The sequence below is a fragment of the Asterias amurensis genome, chromosome 6 (assembly GCF_032118995.1).
Source record: "Asterias amurensis chromosome 6, ASM3211899v1".
NCBI classification, from domain to species: domain Eukaryota; kingdom Metazoa; phylum Echinodermata; class Asteroidea; order Forcipulatida; family Asteriidae; genus Asterias; species Asterias amurensis.
Window position 1 is genome coordinate 10629720 of NC_092653.1, and position 14000 is coordinate 10643719.

At 39.2% G+C, this 14000-nt stretch overlaps 1 protein-coding gene across 1 annotated transcript; it reads right to left on the reverse strand.

The window, feature by feature from the left end:
- Positions 1–1034: 1034 nt before the first annotated feature.
- On the reverse strand, positions 1035–13864 carry LOC139939176 (proline-rich protein 11-like). Its single transcript, XM_071934949.1, has 10 exons — positions 13718–13864; positions 11372–11558; positions 10439–10589; positions 9652–9777; positions 8410–8715; positions 7355–7453; positions 5625–5702; positions 4942–5063; positions 4451–4607; positions 1035–3502 (listed from the first exon to the last, which is right to left on the reverse strand). Exons 2-10 carry the CDS (start codon positions 11488–11490, stop codon positions 3446–3448), a joined length of 1215 nt encoding a protein of 404 aa, XP_071791050.1. The 5' UTR covers positions 11491–11558; positions 13718–13864; the 3' UTR covers positions 1035–3445.
- Between the last annotated feature and the right edge of the window lie 136 nt (positions 13865–14000).

Genomic DNA, 14000 nt, shown 5'->3' on the forward strand with positions numbered 1-14000 from the left:
AAAATATGATAAGTTCACAAGGCTATAGCCTTGTGAACATTTTCTGGAAAATATGATAAGTTCGCCTTGTGAACATATTCAAGGAAAATTTGATAAGTTCACAAGGTTATAGCCTTGTGAACATTTTCAAGAAAAATATGATAAGTTCACAAGGCTATAGCCTTGTGAACATTTTCTGGAAAAAAAATATGCTAAGTTCACAAGGCTATAGCCTTGTGAACACTTTCAAGAAAAATATGATAAGTTCACAAGGCCTTGTGAACATTTTTAAGATAAATATGATAAGTTCACAAGGCTATAGCCTTGTGAACACTTTCAAGCAAAATATGATAAGTTCACAAGGCTATAGCTTTGTGAACATTCTCAGGAAAAATATGATAAGTTCACACTTTCAGGAAAAATATGATAAGTTCACAAATTTTTTAGGATAAATTCACAAGGCTTTATATAGCCTTGTGAACACTTTCAAGCAAAATATGATAAGTTCACAAGGCTATAGTTCACACTTTCAGGAAAAATATAAGTTCACAAGGCTATATCCTTGGGAATTTTTTTAGGATAAATTCACAAGGCTTTATATAGCCTTGTAAACATTTTCTGGAAAAATTTGATAAGTTCACAGGGCCTTGTGAATATTTTAAAGATAAATATGATAAGTTCACAAGGCTATTTGAACATTTTCAAAAAAAATATGATAAGTTCACAAGGCTAGCCTTGTGAACATTTTAAAGATAAACATGATAAGTTCACAAGGCCTTGTGAACAAGTGGATACAAGTGTCTTGATAGTTAGATATTGGGTAGTCGAGCGGTCGCCAGTGCACTGCACTCAAGCACTGGTGTTTCTGATCAGCAGAGTGTGGGTTCAAGTCCCCATCTTGACATTTGTGTCCTAAAGCAAGACACTATGTGCTCTGCCCCGTGAATGGGGCATAGAGCCATAGGTCCCGTGTGTTGCGTTTACTTTCATGAAGAAGTTTACTGTGTTAGGTGCCCAAACTGTGCTTAAAGAACAGTAGGAAAATACAGAAAAGATATTTGTTAGGACACTTTATTATTTAGGGAGATATTAGTTAGTTGGTTAAATAATAAGTGTATAAAGTACATGTTAGATTTCAGACTAATTTAAAAAATAAAGGTTTTGCAGTGAATCAATGTTGACTAAATTACAGTAAAAATTTGCCTATCACTGAAGATGAACTTCATTTCTATACTTGAAATCAAATGCAAATTAATGTATTATATATTTTGATGTACATGTATCATGTAAAAACAATGGAATAATAAATTAGGCGGTTTTAGAGCCGTCAAGCTTGAAGAGCCAAAACTCGATCAGAATATCACATGTAATTTTTGAGATATTTTGTTTAGTATCATGAACACGTTGCCTTGGATCGATCGAGTTGGTCTTTGAAAAGCGTTTGTAACCGTTTGATATAAAATGCATATGGGTAGAAAGATGTTGTAAAAGTAGAATACAATGATCCATACAAATATGCCTCGAAATTGCACGGTTTTCCTTATACCTTGTCGAATAAAACGGTCGGCCATTTATGGGAGGAGAATTTTTGACACCCATAAATGGCCGACCATGTTAGTTCGCAAAGTAAAAGGAAAATCGTGGAATTCCGAGACAAATTTGTGCGGACCATTGTATTCCATTTTTAAGACATCTTTCTAATCATATGCATTTCATTAAAAAAATTGTTAAAAATGCTTTTTAAAGACCAATTCGTTCGACCCAAGGCAACATGTTCCTGCGCTGGACATTACTGATAATTACTTAAAACAATTGTAAGCATAAAAACTTACTTGGTAACAGGCAAATGAGAGCTGTTGATAGTTTAAGACATTGTGAGAAACAGCTCCCTCTGAAGTAGTGTAGTTTTTGAGAAAGACTTAATTTTCCACGTCAGAGTTAAATTTTGAGGTCCCGAAATCAAGCATCTGAAAGCACACAAGTTTGTGTGACAAGGCTGTTTTTCTTCCATTATTATCTCGCAGAACTACAACCAAATTTTCACAGGTTTGTTATTTTATGCATACATGTTGAGATACACTAAATGAGAAGACTGGTCTTTGAAATTACCAAAAGTGTCCAGTGTCTTTAAAGCAATAACAGCGTAAAAAAAACTGTTCAAAAACTAACAAAGAAAACTTTGCGGCATTGCACAAAGGTTACGCATTCAATATTTTGTTTATATAAGTAAATAAAATCCCACACAGATCCTTGTCATTTCTTTGAAACGATTTTACAATAAACACAAAAATTGAGAAGGAAACTTGTAAATCCTTAACTGTGAAATTTAAAAAATAAATTTGAAAAATCGAGACTGTGCGGAACCTTGCCTCATTGAGAAAAATGGGCAGAAACAATCACTTTGGAGATGACACTGCAAAGCATCCAACAATTATCCATATTTGACAAGTACCAATCCAATGTTAAAATTTGGAGCATCGCCGCCAAATAATGGACGACACCTGATGCGTGCTCCACCTATCAAATGACAAGGGTCTGTGTGCGTGGTATATATCTAAAAAAATATATAATTAACAAAACAATAGTAAACAAAACAAATTCGAAAGGCTGCCATCTTGCTTAACGGCATCTTGGTTCCATGACTTTAAAATCAAAACTATACACGATAATATTGCATTATTTAGCTTCAAAACTACCAATCCAATAAGAATACAGTAACTGGCTTTGAATGAAAGAGCATATTTACACATTAGCAAATTTATAAAAAGGAAATTACCCATTAAAACCATTGTATAAAACCAGTAGCCATGGTATCATTAAAACTTACCCCGGTAATGTAAGCTCACAGCCCCAGTTATGTCTTCATCAGCACTTTGTATGAAATGGTTTGAGCGGTCATGTGACCCCAACTGTCAACCAAAAGGACTGCCTAACTATGAGTGGGTCGTTAATGAATTATTTTTTATTTATATTGAGCACCCAGATCAGAAATCTGTTTTCTGGATAATTTTGAGAACTTGTTACACTGAAATTGTTTTTTATCAAAAACGACAAGTAATTTTTTGTGTGGTTAAAACAGATTGCCCCTATCTCTGCTTAATGATGTAAAGTGAGTATACAGTGGAATTGCCCACAAGACTGTGCAACAAGTCTTGCATGGTTCACTTTAATGCAACATTTTGTTTCTTTCACAAGTTATTGCAATGTCTCTGAGAACATCCAGGCTCCCAAGAAAACTAGGTGCATGCTCAACTTCCTTTGTGGATTCCAATTTAAGGTTAACAATACGTGTAGTTTATTCTAATAGTTTTGACTATATAACGGTAGTATACAATAGTATGCATAGAGACTGTCAAGTCAACCCTCTACAAGCGCAGAATTCTGCACTAAGCAGCGCTGTGAGATTTGGCCCAGACACTCTCGGTGAGACCATAGCAGAAGATCTTACCCTCTCATGAGAAGTCATTTAGTTGGGACTGAAAGTTGACAAAGCCTTTGGGGACAGAGATGGTGATCTAACCGTCTGAAAACATAAAAAGGAAACAAATTTATTTTTCCTTGCTAATCTGTCAACATTTTTATGTCGTACTCTTACATTTTACAGTTACCGCTATCACGCCATGGACCGCTCTCTCAAGAGTGGTTTGTGGTGATAGCAGATTATAGGAATGATAGCGCCCTCTAGTGGCAAGTTGTTCGTGGGGCTGTGAGAGCAGTTTGGAGAGCGGTTAGGTTTTCGTGACTACATGGTTCGTGACTACACAACTGGTGCGTCTTGGAACCAAGACTAGTGTAGTGGTGAAACGTCAATGAAAAAGTTGTTTGAGTTTGTTAGAACTTCATTTTTTAATTATATCAGTTCTTGGTGTACAAGCTTTAAAATGGTGACGTCTTTGAACAACCTCAAAGCTATATGTGTGTTCTCCCCCAGCTCAATTTTAGATATCTTAACTTCCACAATGCACGGGAATGTTGAATGAACAAGAACACAAGATCTATTTAAAAGTTGTTTATGAGTGTGAAAAAAAATAAAAATAAATAAATCATTCCAGATGTGAAACAAGTCAGACCTCCATGCTATCTGCAGGGATGCGATAGGCTGAGGTAAATCTTGCGAGCGTGAAGCCTACATGTACCCACATACAATTATCTTTGGTTTTAAAAGTCCTAATCAGCTATCTGAGGCATTCTATAAGTTTTTATTTTAATGTTTTCTGAATTTGATCTTATTGAAACAAAATAAAATAATAGTAATAATTTTTATTATTCAGTTATTATTACTATTATTATTTTATTTTTTTTATTTTTTTATTTTTTTTTTTTGGGGGGGGGGGTTGGGTTCAAAAATAAAGATGGATTTCCGTTTAAAAACAGAGAAATGACATCCCTGTATTAACGTTACCCTGTATCTGGTCTGTAACAGTAAAATCTAGTGAAATAGTACAGTATTTATTTCCAAATCTGCTTTTACCTTGAATTTCCTACGTAGAGCATTAGTCATGAGTGGTGTGAGTCCCGTCCCATGACTCTCGGGTTGTCCTCTCTTCATCGGCGTTCCTCCGGGACTACGCGTGACGCTCACCACTTTGCGCAGACTTTTTCGGAATTGCACTGCCTCGTGGGAAATCCTGTTAAAATGCATTCAATAAAATTAAAAAAATTTAAAACAAAGAAAGGGCAAAACTAATCGTACAAACTTGGGCGCCTAATCACCCTAACTCACAGTTTAAAGGGCCAGTCACACTGCAGCGTTAACGAAAATAATATTGATCTGCACGTTAACAATGCACGCCCGCGATTGGTTGAATAAGTGTGCGCGTATTCTACGAGGAGCAATTCAACCAATAGAATGCATTCTCTTTGCGTCATGATTGTTATCGATTTTGTTATCGCTGCTGTGTGACTGGTCCTTAAGATTACTTTTTTACTTGAAAATGGCAATACAATGAAAACCACACCAACCTGCTCCGTAGCACCATGGGGTTAGCATTCTCATCATGAAGGAGCTGAGAGACGTGACGCTTCCTTAGTTTAACAGCTGTAAGGTCATCATTGCTGACTATACATTGACCCCCTGATACCACCTACAAGTAGAAACAAAAAAAAAACAAGTGAAATATGTTTTAATACTATAGATGTTAAATTTGAATCAGGAATAAAGAGTACTATTTGGTTTTACCCTTACACCGATGTGTGAAAGCACTGTATACTCAGTGCTTTCCCGAGTCCTGTGAAAACAAAAAATAGTAATAAAAATCACAGGCACATCACTATAGGTTGGGATTCAAACCCATGACCGCTGCCAATCTAGAGCAGATGTCTTACCACTAGACCACCAATATTTCCTAGTAGCTAGAGGCAGTCTTAAAGGCCAATCCATTTTTTAGGCAATGGGTACCACAACGATTTACAAATGTTATAGGTCATCAAAAGTTTAAAACAGAAATTTCCTGAAAATGACTTGCTGGCTTAGGTCAAAGACCCAGAACATTTTGAAAGAATCGCAATTTTCTATTTTCTATATTTATTTTTAAAGAACTGTTTTGTAAAAGTCAAAATTAGCCCCGAGCCCATTTTACAGACACACATGGGTCTCCAGAGCATTAAAAATGACTTAAAAGATAAGATTCAAATCATACACTTAACTTTTTCTCTCTGAACGTCTTTTTGAGTTGTACGTTCTTGATGTCTGCCAGTTGAATGACAGACGAGCCAGATTTTGTCTAGTTTAGGGGACAAGGAGAAAAGACTTATTGAGTGATACAGACACATAGGGAAGTTACACGTTTGGGAATTGTCCAAGACCAGTCTTCTCACTTGGTGTATCCCATCCTAAGCATAAAATAACAAGCCTGTGAAAATGTGGGCTCAATCAGTCATCGCAGTTGCAAGAAAATGATGAAAGAAAAACCACCCTTGTTGGACGAATTTGTGTGCTTTCAGATAGGAATAAAAGACTTCTAGCTAGAAGTCTTTTATTATTTTAGTGACAAATTACCTCTTTCTCAAAAACTACGTTACTTCAGAAGGCGTTGTTTCCCACAATGTTCTATACTATCAACAGCTCTCCAATGCTTGTTACCAAGTCAGTTTGTAAGTGAATATTTGTTTTGAGTAACTACCAAACGTGTACCTTCCCTTTAAAGCCATTTGACCCTTTCGGTAAACAGTACTGTTCAAGGCCCACACTTCGTGTATCACAACTTCTATATAAAATAACAAACCTGTGAAAATTTAGGCTCAATTGGTCATTGGAGTCGAGAGAAAATAATGGGAAAACCCACCCTTGTATCCGCGCGTTTCGCCGTGTCATGACACGTGTTTAAAATAAATCCACAATTCTCGCTATCGAGAATTGATGTTGTTTTACTGTTTTCTCAAAAAGTAAAGCATTTCATGGAATAATGTTTCAAGAGAAGTCTTTCACCACTACCTTCTGTAAACCCTGTAAGTTATTTGTAAATCTATGAACTTTTATTTTTTTTTCTGTTCCGAAAGGGTCCAATGGCTTTAAGGCATTTTTTCCCCAAACAAATAATTTAGAAAGAATTGAAACAATGGACTTTGGGAATACTCAAACTGCCAACCATGCCAGTTTTAAGCTGATGCTTTTACCACTCAAGTTTTACTCTTGGTTGTTTTTAGGAATGAGATTTCCTATTATTATGTGAAATTTCTTGTCAACATTGCTTACTGGCCTGTGTTCCCCTTTATCATGGAACCTCCCAGACCTTGCAGTTCAGGAAGTTTACATTCGTGCATCACCAGAACAAAACAAACACAAGTTTTATCACAATGTGGACTATTGCTTTATCATTTTGGTGACGGCATTACCAGTCTAGAAAATGTAAAGGCTCCAGGAGATCTAAAGAAAATTCTGAAATCAGAGACAAATCTTGATAAATAACACATCAGGGCCCAATTTCATAGCGCTGCTTAATGATAAGCAAATTTGCGTGCTTACTGTAGCAGAAAAACTTACTTATTATTTCACAGGTTAGCAGAAAAATTGGGCAGCCATATTGCGTGTTTACCGTGGATTTGCATTGTGACGTCATTTGTTTCGTGCGGTAAGCACCGGAAGGTTAGCATGCCTTTTTGTGTGCTTACGGTTAGCAGCGCGCTGAAATAGAAACTGCACGGTAAGCACAAAATCGTCCGCTAAGCAGCGCTATGAAATTGGGCCCTGATGAAACAGAGACAGGACTGACCTACATGTACACATGGTGCAGGCTGTAAGAGTAATTGACTTTTTAGGTTATTTAATCACAATTTTTCTGATTTTTATCCCAAGTGTAAACAAATCTGAAAACAGACTTAAGTAGGACAAATATCATGGCTGCAGAGAGACATAAAACAGCAGGAGTAAGCTCACCTTGGGGTTATCTTCCGAGACTTTCTTCAGTTTAACGTTCATGATATCAGATAATGTCACCATAGCTCGCTGATTAATCTTATTCCCCTCGTCAAGAATCTGTACACAAACAAAATAGAAAGATGGGATTTGAGGCATTGCATGGCTTCTGAGTGACCCCCCCCCCCAACAAAGAAATTGACAAAAATAAGTAGACTGCCAACTTAGAGCTAGCAAACTCAGTTGGTAGAGCGCCGACACGTTAACCTGGAGGTTGTTGGTTCAAATTGAGCCCAATGCCTAGCCTTGCTCAAGGCAGTCGAATTATTCACTCTGAAAAAAGACCGACGCTGTATAAAAACCCAACCCGTATTCACTGTGCGTAACATCCCACGACAGGATGCCCTCGTACACTATCCGCATGCGTCGGCCGTCAGGCCGACAGCCTTGTAGAGTCTGTGTTGAAGCAACTGACCTCATTACTATAATAAGCAAAGAGTTCCCACGGTCAGCTCATTACCATAATGCCCACGAAAGACGAGACATGTTTTCATCACACACCACCACCACGGACGCTCAGCGAGCATGATAGGGTCCAAAGGTCGTGATAAGGGAAGTGCGTAATTGGACGTCAAAATGAATAATTCATTTGCCTCACAACCTGTGTTGTCTGATAGGTCTGATGAAAGATATACATATTCATGAGCTGCATACTAGCATATCCGAGAGCCCCCCCATTTTTTTCCACTAGTGGATTTTTTTTTCAAGAAACACATTAAACCCGGAAGTTACAGACCTGACAAGGCTGTCGGCCTGATGGCCTCCGCATGCGATTAGTGGTACGAGTGCGGATGACTTGTGTGCACAGTAGTCGTACGATGTGACAGTGTGTGTACGGGTGGGTCATGCGGTGTGATTACACGCACCACGCACAGGGTATACGGGTGGGTTAACAGCGGCGTCTTTTCGGAGCTAATAATGCGACTACTTTCAGCAAGGCTACACAATGCCTTGCGGTCTCGAGATTTTTTCCACCAAATTCAAGCCCTGTATCATGAACATGAGGTCTATTTTACCTTGTCTGTCTTTTTCTTCTTGAAGACAAGCTTCTTCTGTGGCTGCGATATGGGTGGCGGTGGTGGGGGTGGAGGGGGAAGCGGAGCTGGAGGGAGAGGAAGAGGAGGTACAGCTGGTAGACAGTTACTAGTCGTCCTCGTCACTGCCTTCATATTGCTACTACTAGTCATCACTGGCGACAGGTTGGTGATGAGTCTTTCGGAATGCTGGATTGGGCGTGGTGTAGTGCTGGATGCTGGTAGTGGTAAGGATTGTTGGCAGTTACACTTCACGATCACATTCACAGTCGGATCAACTTTCCTGGCCTGTGAAATTATAAATATTAGAATTATTGCTGAGTTAAATGCACTGGGGACTATTGGTTATGACTCAAGTAAGGTTGTTTTTGAGAAAAAGTTTATTTCTCACTCAAATATTTAAGTAACATTGCAGAATTGGTTTTTGCTAACAAAACAGCTACTGGCACTTTAATCCAATCCACCATATTCATAAAACTTGACAAACGGTTGAAACCTGATAGAAGTTTAAGATCGATCGGCCATCTTGGTCACGAGAAATTATTTTATTATTTGCTGTACAACCAGATGTGGGGAGGCAGGTCTACGGACCACAGTAATTACTTTGCTTTTGTTTCTCCTAACCCATCTGGAAGTATTTTTGTATTGTCTTGTATCAATGAATTGGCTAAATATATATTAATAAATACTAATATAATAAAAACCAGCTTCACCAAGCTGTCTCATTTTGGGGGGACAGAATCTCCAGGGGATAGATTTTCTGAGGACACCTGCCTCAGAATCGGGAAGTTCTTGAGGTGTTTTTGCCGAGCGGAAGTGTTTTTGCCGAGCGGTTAAGAGCACCGAATTCAAACTCTGGTGTTTTTGATCAGCAGAGTGTGGGTTCGAATCCCCAGCCTTGACACTTGTGTCTTTAAGCAAGACACTTCACCATTGCTTCGTCTTTCGGATGGGACGTTAAGCCGTGGGTCCCATGTGTCATGTAATACATGTAAAAGAACCCAGTGCACTTATCAAAAAGGTGACTTGGTCCGATCGGCAGCAGCAAATTGCACCACAGCACCTTGTAAAACATTACACGGTGCCATCAGAATTAGGTCTCATAATTCAAAACGTAGTCCCACATCTTGCAGGACATACTGTATGTTACAGCGCCAGGAGCGTCACTGAGTGACGGACATGAGCGCTATATAAGAACCCACAATTATTATTATTATACCGTACCTTGATTGTATGTGCTTTGAGTTGTTCTATCTGTCCCTGTAACAGCAGTAGTTGTTCTTTGGTCTCTTTGAGTTCTCTGTGATACACCCTGGATGGGAATATTGTATCCTTCATCCAGTCAAGACTCTGAACAAAACAAAAGATTAATAACAATAATAATGATACTAGGTTCTTGTATAGCACTTTATCACACCCCTAAGGGCCGTCTCAGAGCGCTCATTAAATTTTCTTGCAAAGGTATGTAGAATCTACACTTCGAAGTATGAGAACTATTCCGTTAAAGCACCATGAAATGGTTTACAAGGATGTTGTGGTGGAATATGCTGCCAATCAAACAAGGAACACCGGGGCGAACCCCTTGTCTTTTTTCGATAAGTTCACTGGGTTCTTTTACGTGCGATTACACAACACAAGGGACCAAAGATTTTTCTGTCCCATCCCAGCATCATGGTGATCAGAAACACCAGAGCTAGAGTCCGACAAGAGGCCACAACACGCCAAGAGTCAGTCAGTGTATCACTAAAGAGTGGCACACAACGTGGAATGTTTTCCGAGAATTAGAATCAGCCGTTGCAAAGAATCGATGTTATCAATATTGCAATAATTAATGGCCTGAGGTTTCGACACTAATACAGCTGTTAACGTGTGTTGTGTTGTGTTGTCATTTAGCCTTCGAGAAAAACTAGAGTTGACATGTCAGGCAATTAGTTATTTGTTTACCGGGCTTAAGTCATTAGCTTAGCCAGTCAATGTTTGCAAGCCCAACCCTGTGTTAGTACACACTTACTTGGTTGACTCTGTCAGTGCACCATCTTAAAGGCCCAAGTAGTGAGACTTCCGGCAGAGGAAGCCATGTTGTAATGTCGATGCTTAGCAGAGGCAAAGGAGAAAGAGTCGTCCCATCATCATGGTCAGATGTACAATCCATCATGCTGTCACTGTTGATCATTGGTGAAGAAAGTCTGTCAAATTACTCATTTTATCACTTGCGGATAAATATAATTCCTTTGCAGCTATTGTGGCACCACTGTGGCTAGTCATGTCTAATGGATTTGGGCTTGTCAAAGACTGTCCAGTCATGCCAGTTGGTTTTTTTGTGACCTTGTACATATTTTGTCTTCTTCTATGGTCACCTTGCCAGTTAGTTTAGAATTTTAGCATAGATAGGGTTAGAGGCGTCTGTCTCCTGAAAAGGTCAAAACATTACCGATGCCAGCAGAGATAGGCCTATGTAATCAGTAATTAATTAGTTTTCTGTTGGCGGGACAGACGTATCCCCATACTTTTGTTTGGGCACTGGCCTGGTGACCAGTCTCTTTTTTTTGTCTTTTTCTTCCACTCTGTGCTTTTTAACAAGTGTTCTGCGCCTCTGATCATTTTGTATGTAAGGGGCGCATTACAAATTTTAAATATTATTATTATTATTATTTTCCCAAGGGGGATCTGGCCCCCATGCTAAAAATCACTTGCCCCGGGCCTGAGGTCCAGTATTAACTTTGAGCCGTGGCTTTTTCTCCACGCATTCAAATGTGAAGTAGCCCGCCTTGCCAACAGTGACTACTGTACACATGTGTACCTCACTAGTTTTCGCCAATACATGCATGATATTTGGGCCTTGTAAAAAAGCGGAAAAAATTATGTTAATTATAACGTTTTTGGGGACACCAGTGTTTGAAGAAAACAACTGCCACTTGAACAAGATGGTGAAGGTGTTTATTACCTGGAAGAGTTTAGCTGTTGCTGTCCTTCAAGATTGCAGTTTCTTGGATGATATGGGTGATGACGACGCCTTCGATGTTTCTTAAAATAGAGACGGCGACGTCTCTGTGATCTAGCCATAGGAATCTTCCTTATTCAGATTGGTGGTTTTCAAAGAGTTTGTTGCCTGCAACTGCAAGAGAAGAAATCTGAAGGGAAAAAATGTCAAACTGTGAAGTAAAATTACTTAAAATGATCACTAACCACTAAAAAACAAATCACACTAGGGACACTATGAATATATGAACAGAATTTCAGCTTCTCAAATCAGGTAAAAAATAAAGAAAATCGTAGTCAAATTTGTGTTCGCATTGTAAAGAACCTTTATACCCAGGACGTCAGTGCAGTGGCACTGACTGACGTCCTACCAGGGCTAGCCATAGTGTTACGGCCTGTTTTGGTCCAACAAACTCGGCACGAAACAAACTCGGCACCGGCCTATTTTGGTCCAATAAACCATTGAGAAATAAACCAAACTCGGCACCAACAGCACATACCACCCGAAGAGTAGTATTAAAACAAGTTAAGTACGTGTACTTAACACCATAAAAACTGGCTTATAAGACCATAACCGCTTCCGAACTTTTGAAAAAATTGGCATACATGTAGGAGATTTTTTTTTCCCGAAAACTTTACGTCCGCACATTCAGGTTTTTTGTTTACATGTTGGTGAAAGTGCATCACTATTTGTTGATGTATTGGGTTTTGAAAATGTTAGCGTTTGGTTGACAATGATTGACTTTTGGATTTTGAAGAGTGTGTGATTTGGGAGCCTGATTGCCTACATGGCGGCCGTCGGCCGTGGGGGACTTTTGCCCCACCACGGCGGCGGCAGCGACAGTTCAGCGTGTTCAGTACTCTTTATTTTGAATTTAATGTTTTTGATCAAAGTGTCAAGTAAATGTTCCCCAAAAAATACTAAGACATCGAAATTACGTATTTTCGACTAAAAAACGTCTTAAAAAGGGCGCCCTCACTATTATTATTAATTATGTGATACAGATCTTTGAAAAGGGCGACCTCACTATGACAGTGAAAAATGAATAATAATTATTAGGTATGTATAGTCGATACGTCGTCGAACCCGTCGACACACGATTTCCCGAGTTTGCAACCGTGGCAGATCGAGCGTTTTCAACCAGGTGCCGAGTTTGTAGTTGTGCATGTGCCGAGTTTGTGGGTGCCGAGTTTGCAAGGTGCCGAGGTTGTGGGTGCCGAGTTTGAGAGGTGCAGAGTTTGCTGACTCGGAAACTCGGCACCCACTCGGCACCAAGAATGTCGGCACCAAACAAACTCGGCACCGGCCTGTTCTGGTCCAACAAACTCGGCACCAAACAAACTCGCACCAGCATATTTTGGTCCACCAAACCAAACTCGGCACCAACAGCAACCACCCGAAGAGTAGAATTAACACCATAAAAACTGGTTTGAATTTAGTTAAAATAATTAGTAGTTATGCTAGCTTATATGAACATAATGCCTTCCGAACTTTCGAAAAATTGGCATCGGAAATTTTTTTTTTCCCCGGAAACTTTACCTCCGCACATTCAGTTTTTGTTTTGTTTTTTGTTTTCAATCATGTTTGTGAAAGTGCATCGCTATAAATTTATTTGTTGATGTATTGGACTTTTGCCCCACCGCGGCGGCGGCAGCGACAGTTCAGCATGCTCACCCTGTGTTTAGTCTGTAACGGAAATTATTTACACGTACTCTTTATTTTGAATGGAGTGTTTTACTGGATCAAAGTTTTGTGTAAATGTTCCCAAAAAATACTTGGACATCGAAATTACGTATTTTCGACTCAAAAACGTCTTCAAAAGTTAACACAAAATAAATATTAATTATTTTGATACAGATCTTTGAAAAGGGCGACCTCACCATGACAGTGAAAAATACATATTAATTATTAGGTATGTATCGTCGGTACGACGTCGAACCCGCCGATACACACGACGAGGGTCGGGATTTATTTCAATTTCCAACTGGGTGCCGAGTTTGTAACCGTGGCAGATTGAGCGTTTTCAACCAGATGCCGAGTTTGTGGTTGTGCATGTGCCGAGTTTGTGGGTGCCGAGTTTGCAAGGTGCCGAGGTTGTGGGTGCCGAGTTTTAAAGGTGCCGAGTTTGCTGGTGCCGAGTTTGAAAGGTGCCGAAGTGTCCGGTATTCGGCTGACCACACCCATTGACACAGTGGTGACTGACTCAACAGCTGACTGCATTTAACAAAAACATTGAAATTTGACAACTTCAAAAACGGCCCGTTTTTAAATTACTTATTTTGACTATTCAGGGAGTGATAAGAAACGTACCTGGGTTCCTGCACATAACGTTTAGCATCGGTGAAAAAAAACCTGTAGTCAAAGCCAGACACAGTTCCTTTGCAGTGTTTAAAAACGCGTTTTTGTTGTGTTTTATCGGACAAGAAAATACGACAAATCAAATTTCCCGCAGCTAAATACACAACCGTTTCACAGTTTTGCTCCCTGACGTCTTGAACGACATTCTGTCCAATTTTGATAACCACTAGGAGCCAGACTATAATAAAGCTTTAAAGCAATAAAATATGCTTGCAATGAATTAACCAGAATATAC

Coding starts and splice junctions, on each gene's coding strand:
- LOC139939176 (XM_071934949.1), bottom strand. CDS start 11,490: ATGGCTAGATCACAGAGACGTCGCCGTCTCTATTTTAAGAAACATCGA. Junction 8,716..9,651: donor TCAAAGCACATACAATCAAG/GTACGGTATAAT, acceptor ATAATTTCACAG/GCCAGGAAAGTTGATCCGAC. Junction 4,608..4,941: donor CCCATGGTGCTACGGAGCAG/GTTGGTGTGGTT, acceptor GCATTTTAACAG/GATTTCCCACGAGGCAGTGC.